The sequence below is a fragment of the Artemia sp. Qi Xiang Cuo genome, chromosome 6 (assembly GCF_049724085.1).
Source record: "Artemia sp. Qi Xiang Cuo chromosome 6, ASM4972408v1, whole genome shotgun sequence".
Classification (NCBI taxonomy): Eukaryota; Metazoa; Arthropoda; class Branchiopoda; order Anostraca; family Artemiidae; genus Artemia; species Artemia sp. Qi Xiang Cuo.
The window spans coordinates 67,463,478-67,488,614 of NC_142799.1; the positions used below are offsets into that span (position 1 = coordinate 67,463,478).

At 34.0% G+C, this 25,137-nt stretch overlaps 2 protein-coding genes across 2 annotated transcripts in view; both read left to right on the top strand.

Annotated features, from left to right (window-relative positions):
* Positions 1 to 2,619, top strand: part of LOC148951539 (structural maintenance of chromosomes protein 5-like) — a 162,329-nt gene extending 159,710 nt beyond the window's left edge. The window contains exon 20 of the mRNA XM_089090325.1: positions 2,420 to 2,619. Within this exon, the coding sequence (XP_088946451.1) occupies positions 2,420 to 2,539 (120 nt within the window). The 3' untranslated portion in view covers positions 2,540 to 2,619. The remainder of the gene's footprint in view (positions 1 to 2,419) is intronic.
* A 4,206-nt stretch (positions 2,620 to 6,825) lies between these two features.
* Positions 6,826 to 24,381, top strand: LOC148951540 (allatostatin-A receptor-like). Its single transcript, XM_089090983.1, has 2 exons — positions 6,826 to 6,868; positions 19,714 to 24,381. Exon 2 carries the CDS (start codon positions 19,751 to 19,753, stop codon positions 21,101 to 21,103), a length of 1,353 nt encoding a protein of 450 aa, XP_088947109.1. The 5' UTR covers positions 6,826 to 6,868; positions 19,714 to 19,750; the 3' UTR covers positions 21,104 to 24,381.
* The last annotated feature ends 756 nt before the right edge of the window (positions 24,382 to 25,137 follow it).

A 25,137-nucleotide genomic window follows, 5' to 3' on the forward strand; every position in this document is an offset into this window, starting at 1 on the left:
CTAGAAATGAGTTTATTGTTGATATCCCTGAAAACCCCCCAAAAGGCTCGAATATCATTTATGCTCTGCTGAAAACCTAATATATTTGAACATTTTCGTTTTTTACTATCGCATTCGAAAAAAAAAATTCTCAAACTTTAGGAATGATTTTTAGCATCAGCAGACTTGTAGCATTAGTTTACTTTAGTTAAAAAATTATTTTAATTGATCTGATATGCAGTAAATTTTCATTTACGTTTTCTTTCTTCCAAATCCATTGTTTTCAAATATACAGAAAATCAATTTGCTGAACAAAACATATTTGATAATCTGTTTGTCTTATTTAAGCGTTAAGTAAAACCATTGATCTTTGGGGGGGGGGGGCTGAAGAGTATCAGTGTCTCTCTTATTAGTGGTACGGTACTTCCTTTTATTAAATAAAAAAAACAAGTTTTTTTAACTGAAAGTAAGGAACGACGTTAAAACTTAAAACGAACAGAAATTATTCCGTATATGAGAGGGCTGTCCCCTCCTCAACGCCTCGCTCTTTACGCTAAAGTTTTTTTATTGTTTAAAAAAATAGAGTTGTGAGAAAGTCAAACTTTAGCGTAAAGAGCGAGGCGTTGAGGAGGGACAGCCCCCTTCATATACGGAATAATTTCTGTTCGTTTTAAGTTTTAACGTCGTTCCTTACTTTCAGTTAAAAAAACTTGTTTTTTTTATTTAATTTTTGAACGTTTTTGAATTAATGCAGGTTTTGATTTTGGCTCACCGTACATGAATAATTAAAACAAAATTTGCATATTATATTTGGTTAAATGGCTTTCTCGAAACTTGTTTAATTTTATTTACGAACGTTTTTATTAGTAATAAATATACGTAACTTAGAATTAACTTACGTAACGAACTTCTATATTCATAAATTCTTAACACGTATGTTAGGGGGTTCGCCCCCTAGTCAATACCCTGCTCTTTAAACTATAGTTCGAATTTATTTCCAGTTCTTTAAAAATGACCTCTTAATCACAATCAGTTGATCAGTTGAAAAACTTGTTTTTTTTTATTTAATTCCTGATCTTTTTCTTTAATAATGCTGGGAAATCCGGCGCCCCCTTCATAGCCATGTCTCTTGCCCCATGTGCACTTCCTTCATGGCAAGTGCCTTCCCTCTGGCCACCGCCCCGCTCCGTCCCCCACCTACCAGAAAAAATATCCACTTAAAAAGACTGTATAATTCCCAAAAAACAAAACTAAAAGTAAAAATTGATTAAATGTAATAAATTTAATACACCAAAAAGGTGAATTCGGGGGATCAATTCATCCTAAAAGACATTTTTATCATATTTTCGACCATGCTGAACACAATGGTTCTCTCAAAATTTTGATTGGGTGACTTTGGGAAAAAAATGAGTGTGGGAGGGGTCCTTGTTGCCTTTCATTTTTTGGTCACTTAAAAAGGTCCATTTAGATTTTAATTTCTGTTCCATTGAGACCTCCTACGTTATATTTGGATCACTGGTTCGATACGATCACCCCTGGAAAAAGAAAAAAAAACAAACAAACAAACAAATAAACACGCATCCGTGATCTTTCTTCGGGCAAAAATAGGAAACTTCCACATTTTTGTATGTAAGATCATAAAACCTTTGTAGTAGGGTTGTCTGATAATTTGAATATGATGATGTGATTTTCATTAAGGGTCTATAACTGTTAGGGGGTCTTTTCCCCTTTTTTCGAAAATCAGACAAATTTTCTCAGGCACTTAACTTTTAATGGGTAGGCTTAAACTTGATGAAACTTTTATATTTGAAATCAGAATTAAAATCTGATTCTTTTGATGTATCTATTGGTGTCAAAATCCCATTTTTTTAGAGTTTCGGTTACTATTTAGCCGGGTCGCTCCTTACTTGTTACCACGAACTGTTTGATTACTTCTTTTGCTTAGCTACAATTTATGCTTTTATAATTTTTTAATTTGATCTCTACTTTTATGGAGAATTTTCTTTCTTTTACTCAAAAATGCGAAAATCTTGTAATTTATATATATATATATATATATATATATATATATATATATATATATATATATATATATATATATATATATATATATATATATATATATATATATATATATATATATATATATATATATATATATATATATATATATATATATATATATATATATATATATGGCAAAAAAAAGAAATTCCGTTGGAACTCTTAGGCAAGTTTTCAGCTGAAATTTAGACCAAAACTTGTGGGTGATAGTGACATTATAATTAATAAGTGACATTATAAGTCAGTCATAATAGTGACATTATAATTAGTCAGTGTTCTATATTATTTTAAAAAGGAAGAAAATGATTGTTGTGGCTATTAATCTCAGTTCCAATTAACTAAATAGCATTTTTATGTTTTATTTGTATATTTTCAGTTGCTTATTGGACTGCCATTTTCTAAAGGAGTGAAAATTCATGACATCAACAATGGGTTTGGATCTGTCCACTACACACTGTGGGACTTTGCAAAGTTTAAAAACGTACTAAAGTTGTAGATTATATTGCTTCTTTCTTATTTTCGTGTAATTCTTTATGTTTGTTATATTTAAAATTAAATGTACGCATTTGGATTTTATTAAATTTATACAATAATTCTTATATTTATCTGAGATAGCGTCATTTTCAGCAGTCTCTACTTGCTCCATCTCCATCTCTCTCTCTCTCTCTCTCTCTCTCTCTCTCTCTCTCTCTCTCTCTCTCTCTCTCTCTCTCTCTCTCTCTCTCTCTGTCTCTCTCTCTCTCTCTCTCTGTCTCTCTCTCTCTCTCTGTCTCTCTCTCTCTCCCCTCTCTCTGTATCCCTCCACATTTGTATTTCTGTCTGGGGTTTGATTTTAGTCTTTCGAATTTGTGGTCGTATAGATAAAAAAAACAATAACAAATAGTACGGTTTAAAAGGTAACTTAATAGCACTCTACTGATTGCACCAGACAAAAAAAAAGACTGACCGTACGTGCCTGAATTTTTGTCAGATATCTCTTCGGAAATTTTTATAGGAGAGTGGCAAAGTCAGGAAAAAAGTAATTAACTGAAGAATCACAAGAAATTGTTGTCTAGAGATTCTGGGAGTTGGGCCAGACTTGTTGGTTTTCTTTTGAGTCCGTAAGCTTTTCAGCTCCTGTCTCGTCCAGCAGCCTAAGCAACCTAATGGATACAGAACGACTTTGTAAAACAGACCAATTTGAAAGAAAAGTGAAAAACAGGGGGGGGGGGGAGAATAAAAAATTGTGAAGAAAACAACAATCGTGAGAAATCGTATTTGAGATTACCGCGGAATAATGACAGTGGTAACTTAGGCCCACAGTATAAAGATATAGCAGTAAGTTTACCGCAGATAATTTCTGGCTCTTCATTCTCAGTGCGAACAAACAGCTCCTCCCACTTGTTCTTGCATTAGCGCGTATAAACAGATCCTTTCATTTGATCTGTCATTAGCGGTCCAATTACCCTGGAATACATATTTTGGCAGAAACTTTCTCAAAATGCCTTTGAAACCAACTTGAGACTTCAAAACCTACTTGTAATTCCTAAAAACATCTAATAATAACATTGCACTACTAATTACCGATTTTTATATATGTATTGGAATTAATTAATTTAAAATTAGATTCTTTAAAATTTAGTGTTACAATGTTGAAGCCAAGTTTTGCGTTCAAGAGAAATCTGACTTGTCTACCCGTGAAAAGATCTAATGTTGCTTATGTTTGTACGTTCTCTGGAGTACTCGTACCTCGGTCCGGGTTTTTATAATAGGTGAGATAGGGAAAGATCATACTGCCTATTATTTATATACTGTACTTAGGCCCGACTCCTAGATAACGCTAATTTTTGTCTTAGAGAAGACTAAAAACTTTTTAGTTGTAGAGATGACAAAACAGTCGAAAATAATATTTTTCTTTGAATTTTTTTTTTTTTTTTATAATTTTTTAAAACTCGCTTTCAAAATGGACTAAAAAGCAGACCTTTTTTTCTTGGGAATCTATAGGATTTTTCTCTCGAGGATCTAGGGGGAGACCGAAACTTCATAACCAAAATAAAAAATAAAGACCGAATCTGTGAATTTTATTTCTCGAGAATCTAGGAGGAGACCGAAACTATGACCAGAATCGAAAATAAAGACCGAATTCAGAATATAAAGACCGAATCAATGAGAATAATATGAATTTGTTTCTCAAGAATCTATAAGGAGACCGAAACTCTTTATATTGGGATAGCTTGCCAACACTTCACTGAACCTTGAAGAGTTTTCTGACGGTAATTTAAGGGTACTAAAGGGTGATGAAGTTTTTGTAATTTACCTGCAGACTGAGGATCGCAATATGACGGATTCAGAAGACTAGGCTCTACATTCTATGCTAGGATCAAACTATTTTCTGACTACCACAACTATTTGCTTGTTGGCCTGCGCTAATTAGTAACCGCTCAAAACGAATGGTAAAGCTAAATTATGGATAGCACAACTAGCCTGAAAATTTTTGACTCCGCACAAGAAAAATGATGACATGTAGAAAATATTAGAAGCTTTAATTATTAGGATGGTGCCAGTTTCGGAATGAATGCTTTAACAAATGATCTAAGAAATAGTGTAAGTTGTGCATAAAATTCAGCTGTTGGAGGGAGGAGGAGGTGGAGCCTAGGGAACGGATATCTTCGTTCACTTTGTCGGGATAGTAAAAAGAATATTCTGAATCTCTTTGTTTTCTATTTTTAAGACAAGTGCCAAGCTGCCAAAAATTCGCGGCCTGGAGTGCCACTAGTCAACAATTTACGTAGGTTTTCTACTTAAAATTGTGTCTCTTCAACCACCTTTTATAAAAATTACCAAAAGGGTTTTCAAGTTCCTCCCTCGAGAGACCATTCCAAATTAAAGCTCTACTCAATGTTGGTGTCTCCTTTTGCATGTAATCCGACCACCGTATTTCTGTGTGTTTGCCGTATTGGCTTGGCAAACGGAGGCACAGATAAAGATAGCTCGTCGATGGGAGGATGTACTTGTAAAGAGGCCTTCTAAGACCAGCATAAATACCTTTCACTCTTCATCGCAATTTTTTCAAAGTTTTAATCTTTAATTCATTCCATTTAGTTCCAATTTCCATTTATTTTTTCTTATAGCCCCTTCACACCCCATTCAGGGATGGCTGCTTCTCGTTTGACCCTAGATGGATTGCGCAGTTTTCGGTAATCTGTCATCCCTAAAATATGACTTTTCAAAAGTAGAGTAACCCACCTGGTCCAGATGGAATTCCAATCAAAGCTTTCAAATTCATACGACCAACAGTGCTTCCTATAATAGAAAGCCTGTTTGATTCAATTGCTTTTTGTGGTGTGACTCGTAGAAGAATTCGGTTATCTGCTGTATTCGTAAAATAGAGGGCTCTAATAACAGCGATAGATATAAACTCTCAAGTTTATTATTTGCAGTTTTTTTGCCCAGATGCTAAAACCCAACTGACATTTGTCTTTGTGAAAAACCTATTAGTGAAGTGTTTTCACACAAAATTTTCAAGCCTAGAGCTGTTTATTGAGTCAAAAACGAAGTATGAAAATTCAACCGGAATTAGTTGAAATATGTAAATAATTGTTAGATAACTCAGAAATTACCGAAACTTGGCGAGTATATTTAAAGGTGAAATTCTTTTTTTTTTTTTTTTTTTTTTATGGAAGCTTGAAGGAGTAATGTAAAATTTGGAATGTAGTTGAAGCCACCGTCAAAGGATTCTCCTAAGGAGGGTTAGCATCCTACAAGCGGGACGTGTGTTGTATTTTGTTTTGTTTTTATTTGTGTTGTAGTATGCCCCGGAGAGTAACCTGTTGTATTTGATTGCCTTAATTCTTTTTAGTTGCTATATAGCCTATGGGAAATTATTATTATTATTTTATTTTTTTTGTTGTTTTTTTTTTGAAAAAGGGAGTCTATAGTTAGGATGATGAAAATGCTATATTGGGTTAATTGAGTTTTTTTTTAATTTCAGAGATATAAAGGAGGAGAAAATAGAGGAAGAGAAATTTTTTTGTTGTTGTAGTTTGGTTGAAGTTTGTAATTTTGTTGAATTTATTTTTTAATAGGTGTAAAATGAAGTTGAGGAGTAAAAGCGAAAAAGGGGAAAAAATGGAAAAAAGGAAGGTGAAAAAAAGAAAATATAGGATAAAATTACAGAAAAGGATAATGAAGGCTAATAATCCTTTTTATAAACTTTGATCATGTTAAATATTTATAGTAGCAGAGTGTGTTTTCATCAATATTGTTCGGATAAAAAATTTAAAAATTAATGTATGTCGTTTTTAAATTAGTGTAGGTTAAATTAAAGTTTTGAAATTATGTTAAAAATATTATTTTGTCACCGAGAGGAGAGGTGGTGGGATTTAAAAAAAAAAAAAAAAAAATAAAACAAAAAAGGTGATATTCATGTATACCTAAGCACTCAGTCACTCTACATTGCTTATCCTTCCATACACAACGGGGTGTTGGGGGAGGGGGTGTTACTTACCCGGATCTACCACAGATAAAGAAAAGTAGGTCCATATTCAGCAAATAGCAAACTATGGGTTTTTCGGATATTCAAATAACATTATTTTTAATAGAGCAATTCCATTCGAAGACTATTCAAAACAAAGGATTTAACTTCCTCTAAGAGAATCTATCTCTGATCAGAAACGGATTTGGGTGGGAATTCAGATTCCCGAGAGTGCATGCTCCATATCAACTACGCGATGTGGGGAAAAACCTCTCCAAGCTTTTGGAACATCCTCGGAATTTCTTCAGTGATTCCTGGATGAGCTGGTGACAATGTTTCTATGACTTGACAGGATTGGAAAGTTGACTTTTAGTAAGGATTTATGAGTTATAATTTATATCTGCTATACCTTGACAAAAAGCTTTCAACTTTCTAAATAAATTAGACTATTTTATTACGTTGCCAGATGGACCTCTATGTATCGAAAAGTGTCAATGTGTTAAGGAAAAGAATCATTTTAACTTTAGAACCCTCTTCTGTCTGTTCCACAAACAAGTAATATTTGACATCAAAAGTTAGGAAAACTTTTTATCAAAAGAAATATTGATATAAAAAAGGAGACAATTAAGATAATATTATTACAGAATGTTTGCGAAAACATTTCTAATGTCTAAAAATACATATACACAAAGAATGTTTTGATATTTCTTTCTCAGCAAAAACCCATTTGGACTGTTATACCTATATAAAATATAGCTTAAACTTTGGCGATCTTGCAAATGTTGTTGTTTACATTTCATCAATAATTATGGTTATCTTAGAAAATATTCTAAAGAAATATTGTAAAATTTTTATAATTTTCCTAAGCCCAATGTTAATGAAGATTATGCATTTTTAATTGGAGCGTTCATTTAGTTTGATAGCCTTGAAATAAAAATAAAGAGAAAACATTTACTGCACGGTAGGCATAAATAACACTTTAAAGTCCGCCTTTAAAGTTAAAAATAACTTTAAAGTCCGCCTATATTAGCCCTGCTATAAATAATGCATATTATGAACTTGGCAAATTAGTGTCCTTAACCAGCGGCTCCCCAAAAATTAAAAAAATTATTATTTATGCTAGGCTGAATAGATATTTTGAATAAATCATGGGGTTTTCACATTAAAATCGGGTCTTTGGTAACCTGGCCGGCGCTCTTTGTAACCTTAAATCTGGGAAGCAGTTTGCTAATTTCGGGACCTAAAGGCATTTGAAGCTACACCAGCTGCAATTAACAAGCTGGGATACCAGCTTGTTAATTGTAGTACTCTGAGAAATCTAATAAATTGGTTTTTAATTCTGACAATTCTTTAATGGGGTTTTGAGGAGTGGGGTGAAATTTTTCCGGCGATTTACCTTAGTAAAAGCAATCATGGATACTTTATAGCTCACATAAATATTTTATTCTCATAGCTCTATATTTCTGGTTCTTTGGGCTGGGATGGGGGTACCACATAAACACATATTTGTTCACTGTTTAGTTTGTTTCATGTTGTTGACTTCTGTTTTCCTAGCAAAATGGTTGTACGAGTAATAATCCCATCGGTACCCTGGTGTACTGTCATGGTATCTATATTACCTATTATTCGTGGATAATTATCTACTTATTGGTTTTCCTGAGCACGTAAATTGGCGATCGGCATACCCGATTTTAGACACCTTGAAATTCCTTGGGTTTCAAAGTTAGCAAACTACTACCCCGATCTTAGATAAAAAACAACAAAAAAACAAATAAACACGCATTCGTATGTTTTGCTCATTTAAAAAGAGCTCTAGAGCTTTTAATTTCCGTTCGAATGATCCCTCTCCTGATATTCCAGGACCCCTGGGTTGATACGATCACTCCTGGGGAAAAAAACTAATAAGAATAAACACACATCCGTGATCTTTCTTCCGGCAAAAAATACAAAATACCACATTTTTGCAGGTAGGAGCTTGAAACCTCTACAGTAGGGTTCTCTGACACACTAATTTTCATCAAGATTCTATGACTTGTAGGGAGTGTTTCCCCCTTTTCGAAAATAAGGCAAATTTTCTCTGGCTCGTAACTTTCGATAATTAAGACTAAACGTGATGAAACTTATATATTTGAAATCAGCATAAAAATCCGATTCTTTTGATTTATCTATTGGTATCTAAATTCAGTTTTTTAGAGTTTCGGTTACTATTGAGCGGTGTCGCTCCTTACTTACAGTTCGTTACCGCGAACTGTTTAGTAAAGAATCGCTTGGGTCTCGAAGCACCGGCTTTATCGAGGAATTAAACTCACAAAAGGAGTATTTCAATCAAATAAATCGGCTATAAACTTCAAACGAAAACAAAATGAATAAGAAAAGATATAAAGAAAAGCTAAATATACCATCTATGAACTAAATTGAAATAAAAAATTACACATTAAAACGCTGAATCTCCAAAATGGAATGTTGTCCGAGTCCGGTTGATTTTGAATTAAAATCGAGTAGTTGCAGCCATCAAGGCATGGCTAATTGTAAAAAAAAAAACCAAGACAGATAGTCTGGGATAAGTTCTTTTTAGGATTGTATAAAAATGATGTCATTTCATTTGTTGATAGATAAGTCTATCTATCATCCGTTCATACGTTATTCTTTGGGCAGAACTAACGTAGATAGTCATAGACTTCAGGCATAGAATTATAGACATCTCCGTCGTACCCTATAACGTTGAAATCCGACGGGAAATCCTAATAAAATCAACGATAAAAATATTAATAATATAATATAATAATATATAATAATAATAATAAAATATCACAGATGTAACATTAGATCCAACCTAGGACTTACGTGCATTCAAATGCCGTACTGCACTGTACTGCTCTGTACGTGCATGTACGTGCATTCAAATGCTGCATTGTACGTGGGTTCAAATGCTGTACTGCATTGTGCTGCATTTGTACTTCATCAATGCTACGCATACAATTTGGTATACTTAACTTTGAGATCTTAAGAGAAATCAATTTAAGCAGCAATGTCTACATCAAGTCATTTCTTGGCGGCAAAAAATGCTAGTTGGAAATATCCAGTTTAAAGGAAAGCTGGCTTTTCAAGCTGTCGATTGGAGACTATTACGAATATCAGCTGAAAAAGCGTATTATTTGCAAACTGACCATGTATCCAGTGTCCTAATCAGTTTGCAAAAAAAATATCAATTATGCCTTTGTTGTGATTATGCAAGTTTTGGAAGAAACAATTCACTTCATGAAGTTATTGATTTAATAAAAAAAAAAAGAATAGTGAAGTTTAACCCCATTTAACCTAATAGTGAAGTTAATTTTTTTTTTGACCTCATGAGGGTAAAGATTTAAATTCGGTATTCAAATCAACGATCCAGAAACACTAAACGAGAGGCCTGGATTCAATTTCTAAGTTTATTTAATTTTCGCCAGGTCAAAGCTTTCTGCTTGATCACAGTATCAACAAAAAACGAAGCTTGCTCTAGTAGCGAGGTGCCAATATCAGGTCTTCTCAAGATCAACGAAAGCGATTTAATGTTGCAAGTTTAAGACGACCATCATCATTATATAGCGCATGTCTACTCTGAAAATCAAGCTTTTTGAAAATTTTGACCCCTCCAATTCTGGAACGAGACGGAGAGCTCTTTTGTCACGTTCATACGTTCCACGGAGCGTGCTGCAAGGTTGCACTAGTTTTTGAATCCCTTTCCATCTTAAAAAAAACTTACCTGCTACATGCGCTTCTTATAAAAGATCTAAAGCGGATCTTGCTTACCCTGACAACACAAAGAGGAAAATCTTGAAAACAAAAACGGGTCTATTGCCATTAGGAAGAAAAATGAGAATAAATACAAGAATATTTGCACTAACCACTGAAGTAATTACCCAAACCACGCAAGTAAAATATACAATATCAGATTCACTTGTTCAGAGCAGCGGCCCTTTTATTGTATATTCTACTTCTGTGATTTCCGTCATGGAGCAGCAGTTGTATATATTTGGTTTTATTGTTTTCTTTTTATTCATCTTTGATTTAAATTTTTGTCCTTTTTGTGTAGTTTTGTTTTAAATTCTTTCTTCTTCACACCTAGGACATTTTGTTTGATGCAGGTGAAATATTTGCTTAATTATTCCTCCAGAGGCTCGTTCTTGTCTTTCCAAGATATTCTCCTTTATTCCTAGATTCTTGATTTCTTAGGATTTTACCTTTGGTTGCTTCAAAATTAAAAAATCTTTAGGGAAAAATCACATTTTCGTCAGTGCTGCCATGTTAAAGGGTGAAAATAAGTAATCAAAACTAAAAAGATAAATTTGGCAAAGCGTCTATCCCAAAAATTCAAATTTTAATAGTCTTTTGATTACTAAAGACAGCTACAGCTTCAAAGGAAAGCTAAACTCTTCTTAAGCCGTTTAGTGCCATGTGGTTTGAGCTTTTTTTGCTGTTTTGTTTTTTTATCCAGGTTTTCTTTTTTTAAATTTGACGCCTGCTAGAAGTCAAAATTCTTTAACTGCATATAAATGTCTTTTCATTAAAAATTGAATTTCCATTTTTCTTATTTTTTCTAGTCATATATGATTGTATTCTTGTAACCAGCTCAACAAATCAGGTTGCATTTACACTATTCCTTGGTACTTTCAATAAATTATAAAATTTAAACCTTGAAATTTCGTCAGGGTTAATCCCGTCTTATTTGCTTGCTAGTTGCATGTGTCACTGTGGCTGAATTGCAAAGGACAGCCGGGAAGCTTTAAGTAGAATCAAGTGCCGTCAGATTCTAACAAGCGCCTTGTATATTTTTATTAGAACATTTTTTTCTGTCTGAAATTGAAATTTTCTTATCACGAACTCACAAAGATTTTTCATCCCAGGTTTTTTAACTGTTTTGAGCTTTCGTCTTCGTCTTTCTCATTTTTTGCATAATTCTCTAATCCAAAAGAAATTTATGATTTGATGAGAAATCTACAAACAAATCTTATTCTTTGTTTCAAAACCTGCGACATTCTTGAAAATGTTTGGTATTATTTAAGCGACCAAAAATTGGCTTAAACAATTTTTAAATGAAAGAATAGAGCGACACTAAAACTTAAAACGAGCTGAAATTATCCTTAGACTGGGGGCTTCCAATTTTTTTTCATTTTAAAAAGACATCTTTACCCTTTTACGTAAATTTTCCATTATCTTTTTATTGAAGGAATGAATTGTCTTTCTACGCGTATATTGTTTTAGCAATCAAGTCAATTTTAGTTTTCATTTTAATGTCTTGATTGACCCTATACGTGGTAATTAGCACTGGATTTTGACTATTCTATCACCCAGGGGTAGTTCTGGCCTCTCTTGTGCCTCCCTGTCTCCCAAAAAATTATCAGGCCTAATTAAAAAATCATTTATTAATAAAACTATTTTCAATTTATAAATAAATTAATAATTTATATTTCAATTATTTTTAGCTTATTATTCAAATTATTTAATTATATAATTACTATGAATTGTTTTAATTTGATTATACTAATTATTATTATGTAATATATATTTTTAATTAATTAGTAATATATTGATCATTTTTATTTATTAACTGCGCCCTCTAGTTTATTTTAGTATAAATAATTAAAAAAAACTACGGAATGGTTACAACTGTTAGATTATTTGCTTGAAATTATGCACCCCTAAAATGTCTGCATCCGGGTAAGTGTGCCCTCCGTCCCTCCCCTAAAACCGCCTCTGCCCTCACCCAATTTTTTATCATCATAAGTAATTACTAAACATTTGAATTAAGACATTACACTTGGTGACACATAATAAGTCACCGTGTTATGGGTTAAATACAGTCACAATGAAACATAGTGAATTAACTGCTATACCATACCATTTACCCTTAATAGTTTTTTAGCTTTTTGCGTAAATTGTCAAAGTAACTTATACATAGATTCTGACTTATCACAGTAGATGTAATAGTAAATTACTTTGAAACTATCGTAGCCAATATAATTACCAATCAGTGTCAAAATTATAGCCAAACTTTGCTGGATCAATATCTTTTATTTCTTCCCGGATTTTACCTTTTTTTAAAGGGAAGTTTTCGTCATTAAATTATTTTATCCTTGTGGCAATCTCACTTTATGAGTTTGCCTCACAACTGCATCATCTTAATGTTATATTTATGATTAGTCTCTTCTTCTTATTTTTTTTTTGGGGGGGGCTCCCCTTTGCTCCTGTATTTGTTTATATTTTGTTTCTTGTTGTTGATCTCCAAGTTTTTATTTTATCAATTTAGTCTTTTTTTTTTCGACTGCTTCTTGAAAGTAAATGCACATTTTTGATGAGTAGGCGATTTTTATCAAATTTTTTGTGACAAACTTGCATATGTTATCCCATTGTTTCCATAGCCCAGAGTAGTTGCATGATAATTTTTTTTATTTATTTTAGGACAAAAAGAGTGAACTGCATAAGAATGTCCCAATGCTCAAATTTTTTTTTTGCTAAGATCATAAAATATAGTACATTTTTTTAGTACTCACAGTTTTTGAATGATGATTTTGTCGGGTTGTTTTTGAATGTTCACAAGAAGAAAAAAATTGTTCAGACAAATCATTACACAAAGATTGAGAGAAAACTCTCTCAAATTTAATATTAAAAGTTGCGTTAGAAAAAATTCTTGAGCGATCAGCTTTTTTTCATGGTTTCAGTAACCCTGATTCTTGAAAAAAAAAATTAACAAACTATTGTTTACGAACATGTCCCAGAAAAAAAAAACAGTGGGAGCTTTAAATCCGTACGCCAAACATTTCAAAAACAGACATAATTCCTTAGCAAAAGAATCGGGTTCACCTAAATGATTGGCCATACGGAGCTCAACACCATCAAAGAGAAAAAAAAAACTTTCTTATAGGCCAGTCATGTGGTAAAAAGTATAATTTCGGCTCTGATGGGATTTCGTGAGGTGATTCCACCATTCTCAAAGTGGATGCCAGCAAGGAAAGCTTTTTAAAAACCTGATCCACTCCTTTGTGTTCCTGCGTGAAATTTCAAGCCAGTCATAAGCATGAAAGGTCAAAATTTGCTTAATTCATTCTTCTATATGAAAATTTAAACCAGTAAAAAACGAAACCAAATCAAAAATTTTCACACTAAATAGCTGTCATACCCCAGCACCCATGTTACGAGCCTAGATGCATTTAAGTTTTTCAGAAGAAGGAACGTTAAAAAGTAAGTACTTGTTTCCCCTCCGTATTGATCTGAAAGACATCTCACAAAAATTAAAAACTGTCAGCCTAAATTGTGTTGTTTGTAGCTCCCCGCCCCCCGCATACCAAAGGAAAATCTACTATCCTCCCCCTTCCTGCGCCAAGTGGATGCTCTTTCTATTATTGTTTGGGGATACCATTCCCCTTGCTACCCTGTGCAGGTACACCAGTACTATCTTTTATTTTATGCAAAAAATATTTCGAGAGGCTTGAAATTAGTCTAGAGCCAATCTAGAGCTTTTCAGCCATCAATTTAATTCAGTAGTCTTTACAATTTAAAGCAGACACCAAGCATTTCAATAAGCAAATTTTTCGCAAAGTTCTTGTTCAATTTTGAAAATTGGAGCCAATTTTCCCAAATCAATTCAAAATGACAGTGAAAAAGGAAAAATGAGTCACGTAGTACCATAAAGGCAAATAAATACTAAAGAAAACTGACCTGCTTCTCTGGATACATGCATGATGCAGGCTTATCTTAGTTTTGGCAGAATTTTTTAAGAAACTAAATTTCAGCGGGGGGAATAGGGTCCGAAGTGGTAAAATAGGGTCTGTAGGAGGCAGTTGCCCCCCTGCCCCTTAGCAAATTACGCCCCAGCCTACAATGAACAGAAATTTGCACAAACAGAAGTAGGACTTACGCCTCAAAGGTCTTCTAAAAGCAAGAGCGTCATTTTTGCTTTACCAAAAGTTATTTCTACTTTGAGCAGTGGGGTTTTTGTTTGTCAAAAATCAGCTACAATAACAAAGAACGAACATCACCATAATAGTCGAATTTACTGAAAATGACTAATCAAAATAGATTAACTGTTTAACATAGAATGATATTCATTCCTTGAAATCTTGGCAATTTTGTGATTTATTAAGATTATACAAGGGAAAATGTTTAAAATAGAAATTCTTCTCAATAAAGTGTAAATGAAGCTGTGACCTTGAGAAGTAATGGTCCTACTTCTGCTTGTGGTAATTGGTGCTTTTTTTTTAGACTCGGCTTGACCACTCATTGAAGTTTCTGTTTGATTTGAGTTTCATTTATTCATTGAAAGTGAAATATCTATATTTGGCTTGCCCTTTATATTTTGGACACAATTTGCAAATAATTTTGAAACAATTTTATTACAGAATTTGGGTGGACGGAGAAGGGGAATATTATTCGAATAAATGAAATTCATGGCTGAAGCCATCTTAACACCAATGCTGATTTACAATTTTGTTACAACAATCTTATTGTATTATATTTTATTTTAAATGCTTGTTTCTTTAAATAAAAGTATTTTTAGATCATGTATTAAAAAGACTTCTGATTTTTCTCTCTAGAAAATGAAAATAAGAACGGAGTGTCAAGAATTGCTGCAACCAGATTCCTTTCCGGTTGAAGTTCCCTTCGCTCTGAAAGTTTAATTAAGACGTCTTCAAGGCCTGAAATTTTAACCAGATCAGCATAAAAAATAACATTTCACACTAAGAATCAATAAGATCACATTTTTTTATGATGAAAGATTAATAGTCTTGATAAACCCTTTTGGTCCTCCAAGTCAAAATTAAAAATGTAGTTGATGGTCCGACCAAACATTCCCTAAAAGTTTCAGACGGGTCCCTTATATTGTCAATTTATACCCATAGCCGTTCCTGAGTTATTACATATGCGCCCTTTTTGCACCCTGGATCAACATGGTGCATTTTGTTTTAGTTTACCATCCCCCTCAACTTTTCTTGAAAGTTTCAACTTGATATCCTAAGCTATTCTTGGAATATTGCGGACTTGCCGTTTTGACAACCTGGATGCACTTCAAGTATTTTGATATAGTTTAATAGCACCCTCAAATTTCAATTTCATCTCAAAACCTTCAGTTGTTTCTAAGATATTTCAGAATTGCCCTTTGACAGTCTGGATGCAATTAATTTCTTGTGATTTAATTGAATACCCCTTTCAGTATTCTCCGAAAATTTCAAGCTAATGCCATAGCTGTTTCTGAGATATTGTAGATAAACCCCTTTTAAAACCATGATGCACACAGCGTCTTTTGATTTAGTTCAACATCCTCCTTAACATCTTCTGAAAGTCCCAACTTAACACGACGTAGCCGAGATGTTGCAGATATGTCATTTTGACTACTTGACACATACAGTGTCTTATGATTCAGTGAAATCTTCCAGGAAATTTTCATCTATCTTCCCTTTATCCATTCCTGAGATATTGCGGATACATCCTCATGACAACATGGAGGCACAAATTGTTTTCATTTTTTTTTTTTTTTTTTTTTATAAGTTTAGTTAACATTTCTCTGAACTTTCCTAGAAATTTCCCTTTTTTACCCAAAGCTGTTCCTGATATATTGCATATATTCGATTTTGACAACCTATATGCACTTGAAGTATATTGGTTTAGTTGAATAGTCCCCTCAAAATTCACTAAAAATTTGGGTTAATACCCTTAGCCGTTTCAAATATATTGGAGATAAGCCCTATTGATAACCTACATGCACGTAGTGTCTTTTTATTTAGTTTTTTTATTTAGTTTTTTTTATTTAGTTGAACACCCCCTCCATGTTCCTTGAAGTCTCAACTTAATATCCCTAGCCGTTACTGAGATATTGCAGACACATCCCTTTAACAACCTAAAGGCACATAGTGCCTTTTGATGTAGTTGAACATGCCCTGAAAGTTTTAGCTCAATGTCATTAGCCGATCTTGACATATGGGGTGTTAAGTCAACACCCCCTCAATATTCCCTGAAAGTTTCAACTTAATACCCTAGGCCGTTCCTGAGATATTTCAGTTAAGTTCTATTCCCAGCGTGCATGCATATAGTGTCTTTTGAAAAGTTCAAAATCTTTCTCACGATTCTCTGAGAGTTTCAACTTTACACCCTTAGCTGTTCCTAAGGTATTGAACATACGCCCTTTTGACCACCTGTATATACGCAGTTTCTTTCAATTCAATTCGACATGGTTCCCATGTAGCTCGAATCCCATTTAAGTTCAACCCCGTTCAGCTCAACCTATTTAACTCATCCCTCGTTCAACTCAATCCTCGTTCAACTCAGCCCCCATTCAATTCAGCCTCAGTTTAACTCAGTCCCCATTTAACTCAATCTCTAATACAAATCAAACCTATTCAAAACAACCATAGTTTAATTAAATCCCCCGGAAACCCAGCCCTCATTGAACTGAGCTCCCATGGAGTTCAACCCTCATTTAACTCAACCCCATTTAACTTAACTTCCATGTAAATCCACCTCTGTTCAAATAGACCTTTTTTAAATTAATCACCATTCAAATCAACCCCCATTTAACTATAACCCAATTCACTTCAACCCCTACAAAATGTTAGGTTAGATTGAAAGCCGTTGAATTGAATGGGGTTGAGTTGGATAGGGACAGAGTTGCGTGGGGGTTGCGTTGTGTGGGATTGAATTGAATGGGGGGTTGGGTTATACGAGGCTGAATTTGATGGGGATTGAGCTGCCTAGCATTGATTTTTGTAGCGTTAGATTGAATGGGGTTCCAGTTAGACAGGTGTTAAGTTAAAAAGGGATGGAGTAAACGGGGGTTAAGTTGAATAGAAATTAAGGTAAATAGGGTCTATTTGAATGAGAGTCGGCTTGAAAGAGGGTATAGTCGAATGGGCTGAGCTGAATGGGATTAAGTTAAACAATGATCGAAGTATACATGCATCGGTTAACATCCCCCTCAACATGACCCGGTGGGATTAACTTAATATCCTTAACAGTTCTCGAGATATTATAGATACGGTCTTTTGTCATCTGAATGAACGCAGCGTTTTTTGATTTGGTTTTATATCTTCCTCAACATACCCTGAATCTTTCAATTTAATTTCCTTGACCTTCCCTGAGATATTGTAGATACGCCTGTTTGCCATCCTATATCCACATAGTGCCTTTTGGATTTAGTTCAAATTCCTCCAGTATTCCCTGAAATTTTCATCTAAATACTCTTAGGCTTTACAGACATCCAGGCTCAAACTTGTCTCCCTGTCTTCATAACATAACCTATGTGTAAACAATGGGTAACTTGCATAATTTACAGCCTTGCCCCAGGGGCTATGGGAGGTCATATTATCCAAAGAAGCATAGTTGGTCCATTCGGCTATTTTGGACGAAATGGCTCTTTCAAATTTAAATTTTAGGTCATGTGGATTTGAAAGGCGGTGAGGGACTGAGCATAAAAACGGCATGGTGGAGGGGCTGGTTGCCCTGAAATCACTTTTGACTGTTAAAAAGAGCAGTAGATCTTTTAACTTCACATGAAAATTATTCCCCTCCAAATGTTGTTCAGCACCTCCCTCCCTACGGAGTGGCCAGGGGGGAAAAACAAATAAATAAAACAATACATCACTCTTTACTTAAGTAGCGCTATTGCCTGCCCATGTTATACTTTCACGTTAAACGTTTTGAAATTTGTTTTGTTATGTGTTTTTGATGAAATATATAACATTATAAAAGCAAATTTATAATTGCTGATGATGGTTACGAAAAGGTGGTATTAGTTCAAAAATGCAGTTGGGATCGACCGGTATCGAGGAACATGCATCGCTGTGTTGGTTTCAGGTGGCTCAGTACTATGATGAGCTGTTAGTAGTAGTAGTGGTAGTAGCAGTAGTGGTAGTAGTGGCAGCAGTAGTAGTACTATCAGTAATAGTAGCAGTAGTCATAGTAGTGATAGTAGTAGTAATGATAGTAATAATAGTAGTAGTAGCAGTAGTAGTAGTAGTAGAAGTAGCAGCAGCAGCATTAGTAGTAGTAACAGCAGTATTAATAGCAGTAATTGTAATAGTAATAGTGGTAGTAGTAGTGCTAGTAGTAGAAGTAGTAGTAGTATTTGTAGTAGTGGTTGTAGTAGTAGTATTAATAATCGTAGTAATAGTAGTGGTAGCAGTAGTAGCGGTAGTAGTCAGGGTTGCAACCTGTAGTACAAAAGTACTATTTTAGCACTATCACAGTGATTTTTTTTTTACTGTAACACCGAAAATCATTCTGTAGCCAAGGGCTGTCACGTATGGGGGGGGGGACCTCCCCTCCAATGTTTTCGGTCCCTTGGTAAAAAGAAATAATTCGGTAAAATTGTGGTGCTTTGCGCCACGATTTTTCCAACGCCGTTAAAATTCTTTGTTCGATTCAATAAAGACCACGAAAATACTGACATGTCATCTACAGAAATTTAAAACTTGGTCGGTAAACACTGCAGTTTTACCGACTCCTGCCGTGATTTTATAGATGGTGCCACAACTTTTCATTCGGTTAAACAACATTGAAAGAGTAACATGATATGTACCGAATTCTAAATCTCGGTTGGTAAATACAGCAGTTTTACCGACTCGTGCAGTAATTTTACGTATTGTATTCGAAATGGACATTATGCTAATTATTGGTAAAAAACAGTCAGTAAAAATGACCAGCCAGTCGGTAAAATCTCTTGCTCCCCCCGCAACATTTTGGCTAGTAACGACAATGTGTATAGCACGCAAGTTTGGGCAATTTTAGCACTTTATTAACTGACCGTGGTGGCAACACTGGTAGTAGTAGCAATGCTAGTAGATCTACCAGTTGAAGTTTTGATTAAGTCAAGATGTACGAGTTTTTCGAAGGATGTTCAGACGGGCCCGGTAGTCAGTCTTGAGTAAAAAAAAAGTATCTTTTTGTACTGCTGCTACTGGGAGCTCATTAGCGCCGAGGTATCTGAAGCTAACACAACTGTATGCTGTATACACTCTTCCTCTATTCAACTCGGTTCAGGGCTTCACTTTTAACTGCATCATATGAAGCTCTTAAAATTGTTTCTGATAACAAGTTCTACTCTATTCAAGATGAATTTGCTTTCCTTGATCTCAGCTGTGGACGACAAATGGCATCCTACAGTAACACAATAGGGTAACATACATTAAACATCCATAAACCTGTTTCTCTGTTTTTAGTGCTTTTATCTCACAGATGTTAATTTGCAGGTCATCTGGAAATAACTCCTGTTACCACCTTTGACATATGAGAATTGAAGATATTACAAAATGGATACTTGAATGCTTTCTTTGCGATCCAGCTCCCTGCAAAATGGATAGCAATGCGGGCTTAGGAAACTCATCGAACAACTCTGAAGACTATTCAAATGTTTCTTATGACGGAATGAATTATTTCCTAAGTCCAGAATTCAATGGAAACATTTACAACATATGTATCAACGAATCGCTAGCCTATACTCCATTCTGTCAGCAAAATAGTTATTTCAAAACATTTCAAAATGAAGACATTGAGGAGATATTACAAAATAACAGCTTAGTGAGAATAATTGTGCCAATTTTATTTGGAATCGTTGTTATTGTTGGATTGTTTGGTAATGCTCTGGTTGTAATTGTTGTTGCAGCCAATCAACAAATGAGGAACACTACAAATTTATTAATTATTAACTTAGCTATTGCTGATTTATTATTCATTGTTTTCTGTGTCCCCTTTACTGCTTGTTACTATGCTTTGCCTTCTTGGCCGTTTGGAGATACGTGGTGTAAAATTGTTCAGTATCTAATAATTGTAACCGCGTATATAAGTGTATATACCTTAGTTTTAATGTCATTAGATCGTTATTTAGCTGTTGTACATCCAATTAGCTCGATGTCTATACGAACCGAATCTAATACGTATATTGCTATTATAGCAGTTTGGAGCATCCTTATCCTTGTGTGTATACCAGTGGCCCTTGTTCATGGTGAACTTGTATTTTATATATGGGAGGGGGTCGAAAAAAAACAGTGTCACTTTTTGACATACTACGGAAGTCTTCCTACCTTCCAAATCGCATTTTTTGTAACAGCGTATGTGTTGCCTTTATCAATTATTATTGGTCTTTATTTCCGAATGATTTCTCGGCTATGGAAAGGGGTAAAAAATGGAGGAAAAATATCTGCTGAAGGGCTTCGTGGAAAAAAACGGGTTACACGCATGGTTGTCATTGTTGTTATAATTTTCGCTGTGTGTTGGTGCCCTGTTCAGATTCTTTTAATACTAATTAGTTTAGATGTGTATGACCCAACCACTGGTGCCGGATTATGGCTCCTGATTCCTGCTCAAACGCTGGCTTATATGAATTCATGTGTCAACCCAATTCTTTATGCTTTCTTGTCTGACAACTTTCGCAAAGCTTTCAGGAAAGTAATACATTGTGGTCCTTTCTTTTATCATAGCAGTGAAATGCGCCTTCAAGAAAGGTCTGAAGGGAAACAGATGGCCAAATCTCCTATGTTGCCACACCCTCAAAATCCTACTATGACAACAAATGCCAACGACGCGATCACTGGTGAGAAAAGTAAGGTCTTAGGGCCTGACGTAGCAGAAGCGGTATTGTAAATGGATTTGACCATAACCAAACTTTCATTCAAAATCCATTGTCTTCCTTGTGTTGGTAAAACTAAGGCTGGAGAAAAAAAATGATGCATGCTGGAATGGCAACTTTTAGGATGAATATCAGATTTATAATACGTAAATATTTTAATGTTTTTAAGTAAATTTAATTTTGTAATAAAAATAAGAACAAATTCAGTCCTGCGGTTTCATACTCACAAGGTAATACAGAAGAAAAAGGAAAATAAAGCATATAAATAGAGGAGAGACAGAAGGAGGGGGCACAGGACCATGCACTCATTTCATTTTGGCATACTGTAGTGCGTATACGCAGAATAGCTCCGAGTTTGTATACGTTATCCCATTTTCAGTTATGTCAACCAACAAAAAGCGCAAAATGTCCTAAACTGAAATAAAAACCATTTGTTTTTTGCTCCCGTTTTACTGTCTAGAGGACAGTGAAAGACACCATATCTTTTTTTTGGCGAGTATTAGTTTGGTAAAATTCTGCAGAGAAAAGTTCAAATAGGCGCTGATCCCGGAGGCTGCACAATGTGTATCATAGGTCCCAAACTACGGGTCTCTGAAACGTTGGTATCTTGAATTTTCCTTTGTTTAGCGTTATGAAGTTTTTCTCCTTTTCATGAAAATTTGAGAAATAACGTAACAAAATTGTCTGTGCACTCGCGATGTACGAGGAAAAAAAATCAAACAAAAGTAAAATTAAAATTTTAGTACTTTATTTTATATACATATATCTTTTCTTGTATAGTCTTTCTCTCTCGTTGTGATTCGAAAACTTTCTCCTTCCACCTTTTACCTCTTTACCAAAAACTTGGACATTAAGAATTACCCATATTGGCCAAAGAATTGTTGCTTTAGTCACAATAGTCTGGTATGAGAAATCCTCATTTCTCATATGTCTTACGTTTAATGTCTTAAAGCTTTTCTGCTCTCAACAAAATATTGGAACAACGCAGGTACAAGGTTGTTGCTGTCCACTGATGACGTAGTGTCCAAACACAAATAAAAGTAATTTTAAATCTTCAGTTTTCTGTTTTATTTAATCAATCTATCCACTCGTTCTCATTCTATTTTAAAGCTTTCCTCTTCTTCTTCAGTCTGGTACTGCGCAGACAAAATCCGGACATTAAAAAAATTTATTAGATCGCATGATGTAAACACGTTTACGATACAAGCACAGTCGTGGGAACTTTTTCTGGCGGAGAGAACAGCAAACATAGAGCAACTAAAAATTTAAGCATCATGAAAAGTCGGAGATCATCCTTGGAAGAACCATTCCCTGCGTGTGTTCCTGACAACTAGTCTTTGCATTTGAGTCTCCTATAGTTCTTTTTGCACCAGAGTGAAGTGAGCCAAAAAACTTTTAAAGAATTTCTTTGTAAAGAATTCACAAACAATAGCTTACTCAGTCAATTCATTTTAGTTCGAAAATTAGTTACATATTAACCATAAATTTGCTCTGCTGATTAGATATGTAAAGTCTACTATTAGTGCTTATGCTTTTGTTCCACATTTTGGTGATTCTAGAGCTAAACGGTTCTCGTTTTAGTCGATGACTTTCTATGGTTAAAATCGCAGTCATAATTTATTTTTCCAATACAGTATTACAGTTTTTTTTCAATATGAAAAGTAGAATGCACTTCCAAAATTTAAGATTAAGGTTTCATATAATTTACGAAAAATTAAGGAAGAAAAACGGGTTTGAATGAATAAATAACAATAAAATAAAGAATTAATGAAAAAAAATACTCTGAATGTTTTGGCCCCACGCCCGGGAGCCTTTCTCAACAGAAAAAAAAGAGAAAGAACAATTTTTGTCTTTGAAAATTTTCTTAAAGAACATTTTTTTTTGTTTTCTCTTGTTTTCCGTTGATAAAGGCTCCCAGACATGGGTCGAAATATTCGGAGTGTTTTTTAATTAAGTGTTTATTTTGTTGTTAATGATTCACTGCTTTAATAAAATTCAAACCCGTTTTTCTTGCCTGATTTTTTGTAAATGGAAAAGCAGTGTGGTCTAAGAAATTATTTTTATATAAATAATAAGTATCCCTCCTTTAAATTCCTTCTCCAAAATTTAAACAAGTAAATTTTACTAGTTACATAGTAAATACAACCTCTGTCATATGGAAAAGCACTTTCAAAGGTTTTCCTAGTGAGACCCTGTCCATCTTCATCCATCTGTCTACGCCCATACCACTGAAGAAAGGTTTGACCAAAAGCTCTAGTAATAATTGGTTTTCTTATATTGTGAAATCCTCTAGATTATTGTTTACACATGTTTTACACCTCACAGGTTTTATTCCATCAATTTCAACCAATCATCTGATTTAAAAGTGCTAGTCTCTTTGTAAGTTTCTGTATAGCCTATTTCATTCAATCTTAGACTTTGTATTTTTATCAATGCCACAAGTGTATAAGAACGTAGATTTTGCTTTTTACTTTTTTGTTTTTAAACTACTTTCTATCTCGCTTCAATATTTTTTTACTCCTGCTTTGCCATTAGAGCCCTGTGGTATTGCATGAGTAATTCTGAATGATTTTTTATTCGAACTCATTGTTTTGTTTTATTTTAAAGGCATATTTTTAGACGATTAAATATGGCTTTAAAATAATTTTAGTATAAATCGATTATTTTCCTAATTAATATTTAAAGATTTTGTAATAAAATGTTTTTATTTCTACTTCTTTGCCATTAAACCAGGAATAGACGATCCTATGCTTAATTCGTGCGAGACATTCCAAGTTTGAATAATCTCCAAATATTTCGGCTTTTGTAAAAGGTGTTTCACATTTTTAGGACGAACGAAAATTTTAGTATAATTATCAGTTTTATGTCACTACTATACAAATTGGAAAATAATTTTAATTAATTAAAATAATGTGTCTGTTTTGATCAATTCAAAAACTAATCTAAATAATTTTATACTTTTTCCAATTTTTTTTTATAGTATCTAATTATTTAACGGAAAGATTCCTCCCAAGCCAAAGCGGTTTTAAATTATTTGTAACAGTAGATGTCGTCATTCCAATTTGCTCGGTGCAATCCGAAAAAAGGAGTCTTAGCGAGTTCATCTGCGGTCATTGAGCTTCCGGTTGTGTCTTATCTCTTGTTTGCGAGGAGCATATTGTGATCATGGAATATATTGACCTACATTTGTCACTAAATGGTGAGTAGAATAACTGCCATTCCTTCAAGATTATAGACCAATGTTTACATTTTTATCCCTTTGATCTTCTTCCAAGATCAGGGGCACTCTTTGAATAATAATATTATAACTGCTTTACTTTTTTATGCTTCTCCAGAGACTGAATCACCATATGGAAAAGCTGACTCATCAAGTAAACAAACATGTGTCCTTCGATTCAAAGAAACACCGCTCCAGCTATCTGCCCTTTTAATTAAGTCTTTTAATTTGAAACTTAGTGCAACCTTTAATACCTTTAATACAACCTTTAGAAAAGGAAAATGCGTAAAGAGAACTTTTGGAACATTAAAATCAAAAGTGTTTATACATTAACTTTCAAAAGTGCTCAAAATTAACTATATGAGATTTACTGCTTTTGTGATTACGACCCCCGTCAATACCCAAGTTTTGCTTGCCTGGCTTAAATTTTACCCATTTTTGGGTAGGTTTTTGGTTCCTAAATTTTTGATAGCGTAATAAGTAACGAGAATTATTATTCTTTTTTATTTAGTGAAAATGAATTTCCTTGGAGTAAAGATGCTCAGTTAATGAGTATGTCTTAGACATGCTCTGACTCACAGCTCAGTATAGTTCAGCTTATCTGGTTTTAACGGATTGAATCTTGGATCTGTCACCCACGCAAGTGAACCTTCATTAAACAGAAACATTTTGTCATCTGTCTTTTTCAATATATTATATATCAAATATTCAATTTGATTTTGTTTATACTTTCCAAGACTGTTCAAGACGCATATAGTTTTCAGTAAAGCGCCAATGACTCAGTAGATTTTAGATTTTTACAGTGAGAGAAAGTGGCGATACCCAAACTCT

Excerpts from the sequence above, each read along its gene's own strand:
- LOC148951540 (XM_089090983.1), top strand. The coding sequence starts at position 19,751 with ATGAGAATTGAAGATATTACAAAATGGATACTTGAATGCTTTCTTTGC.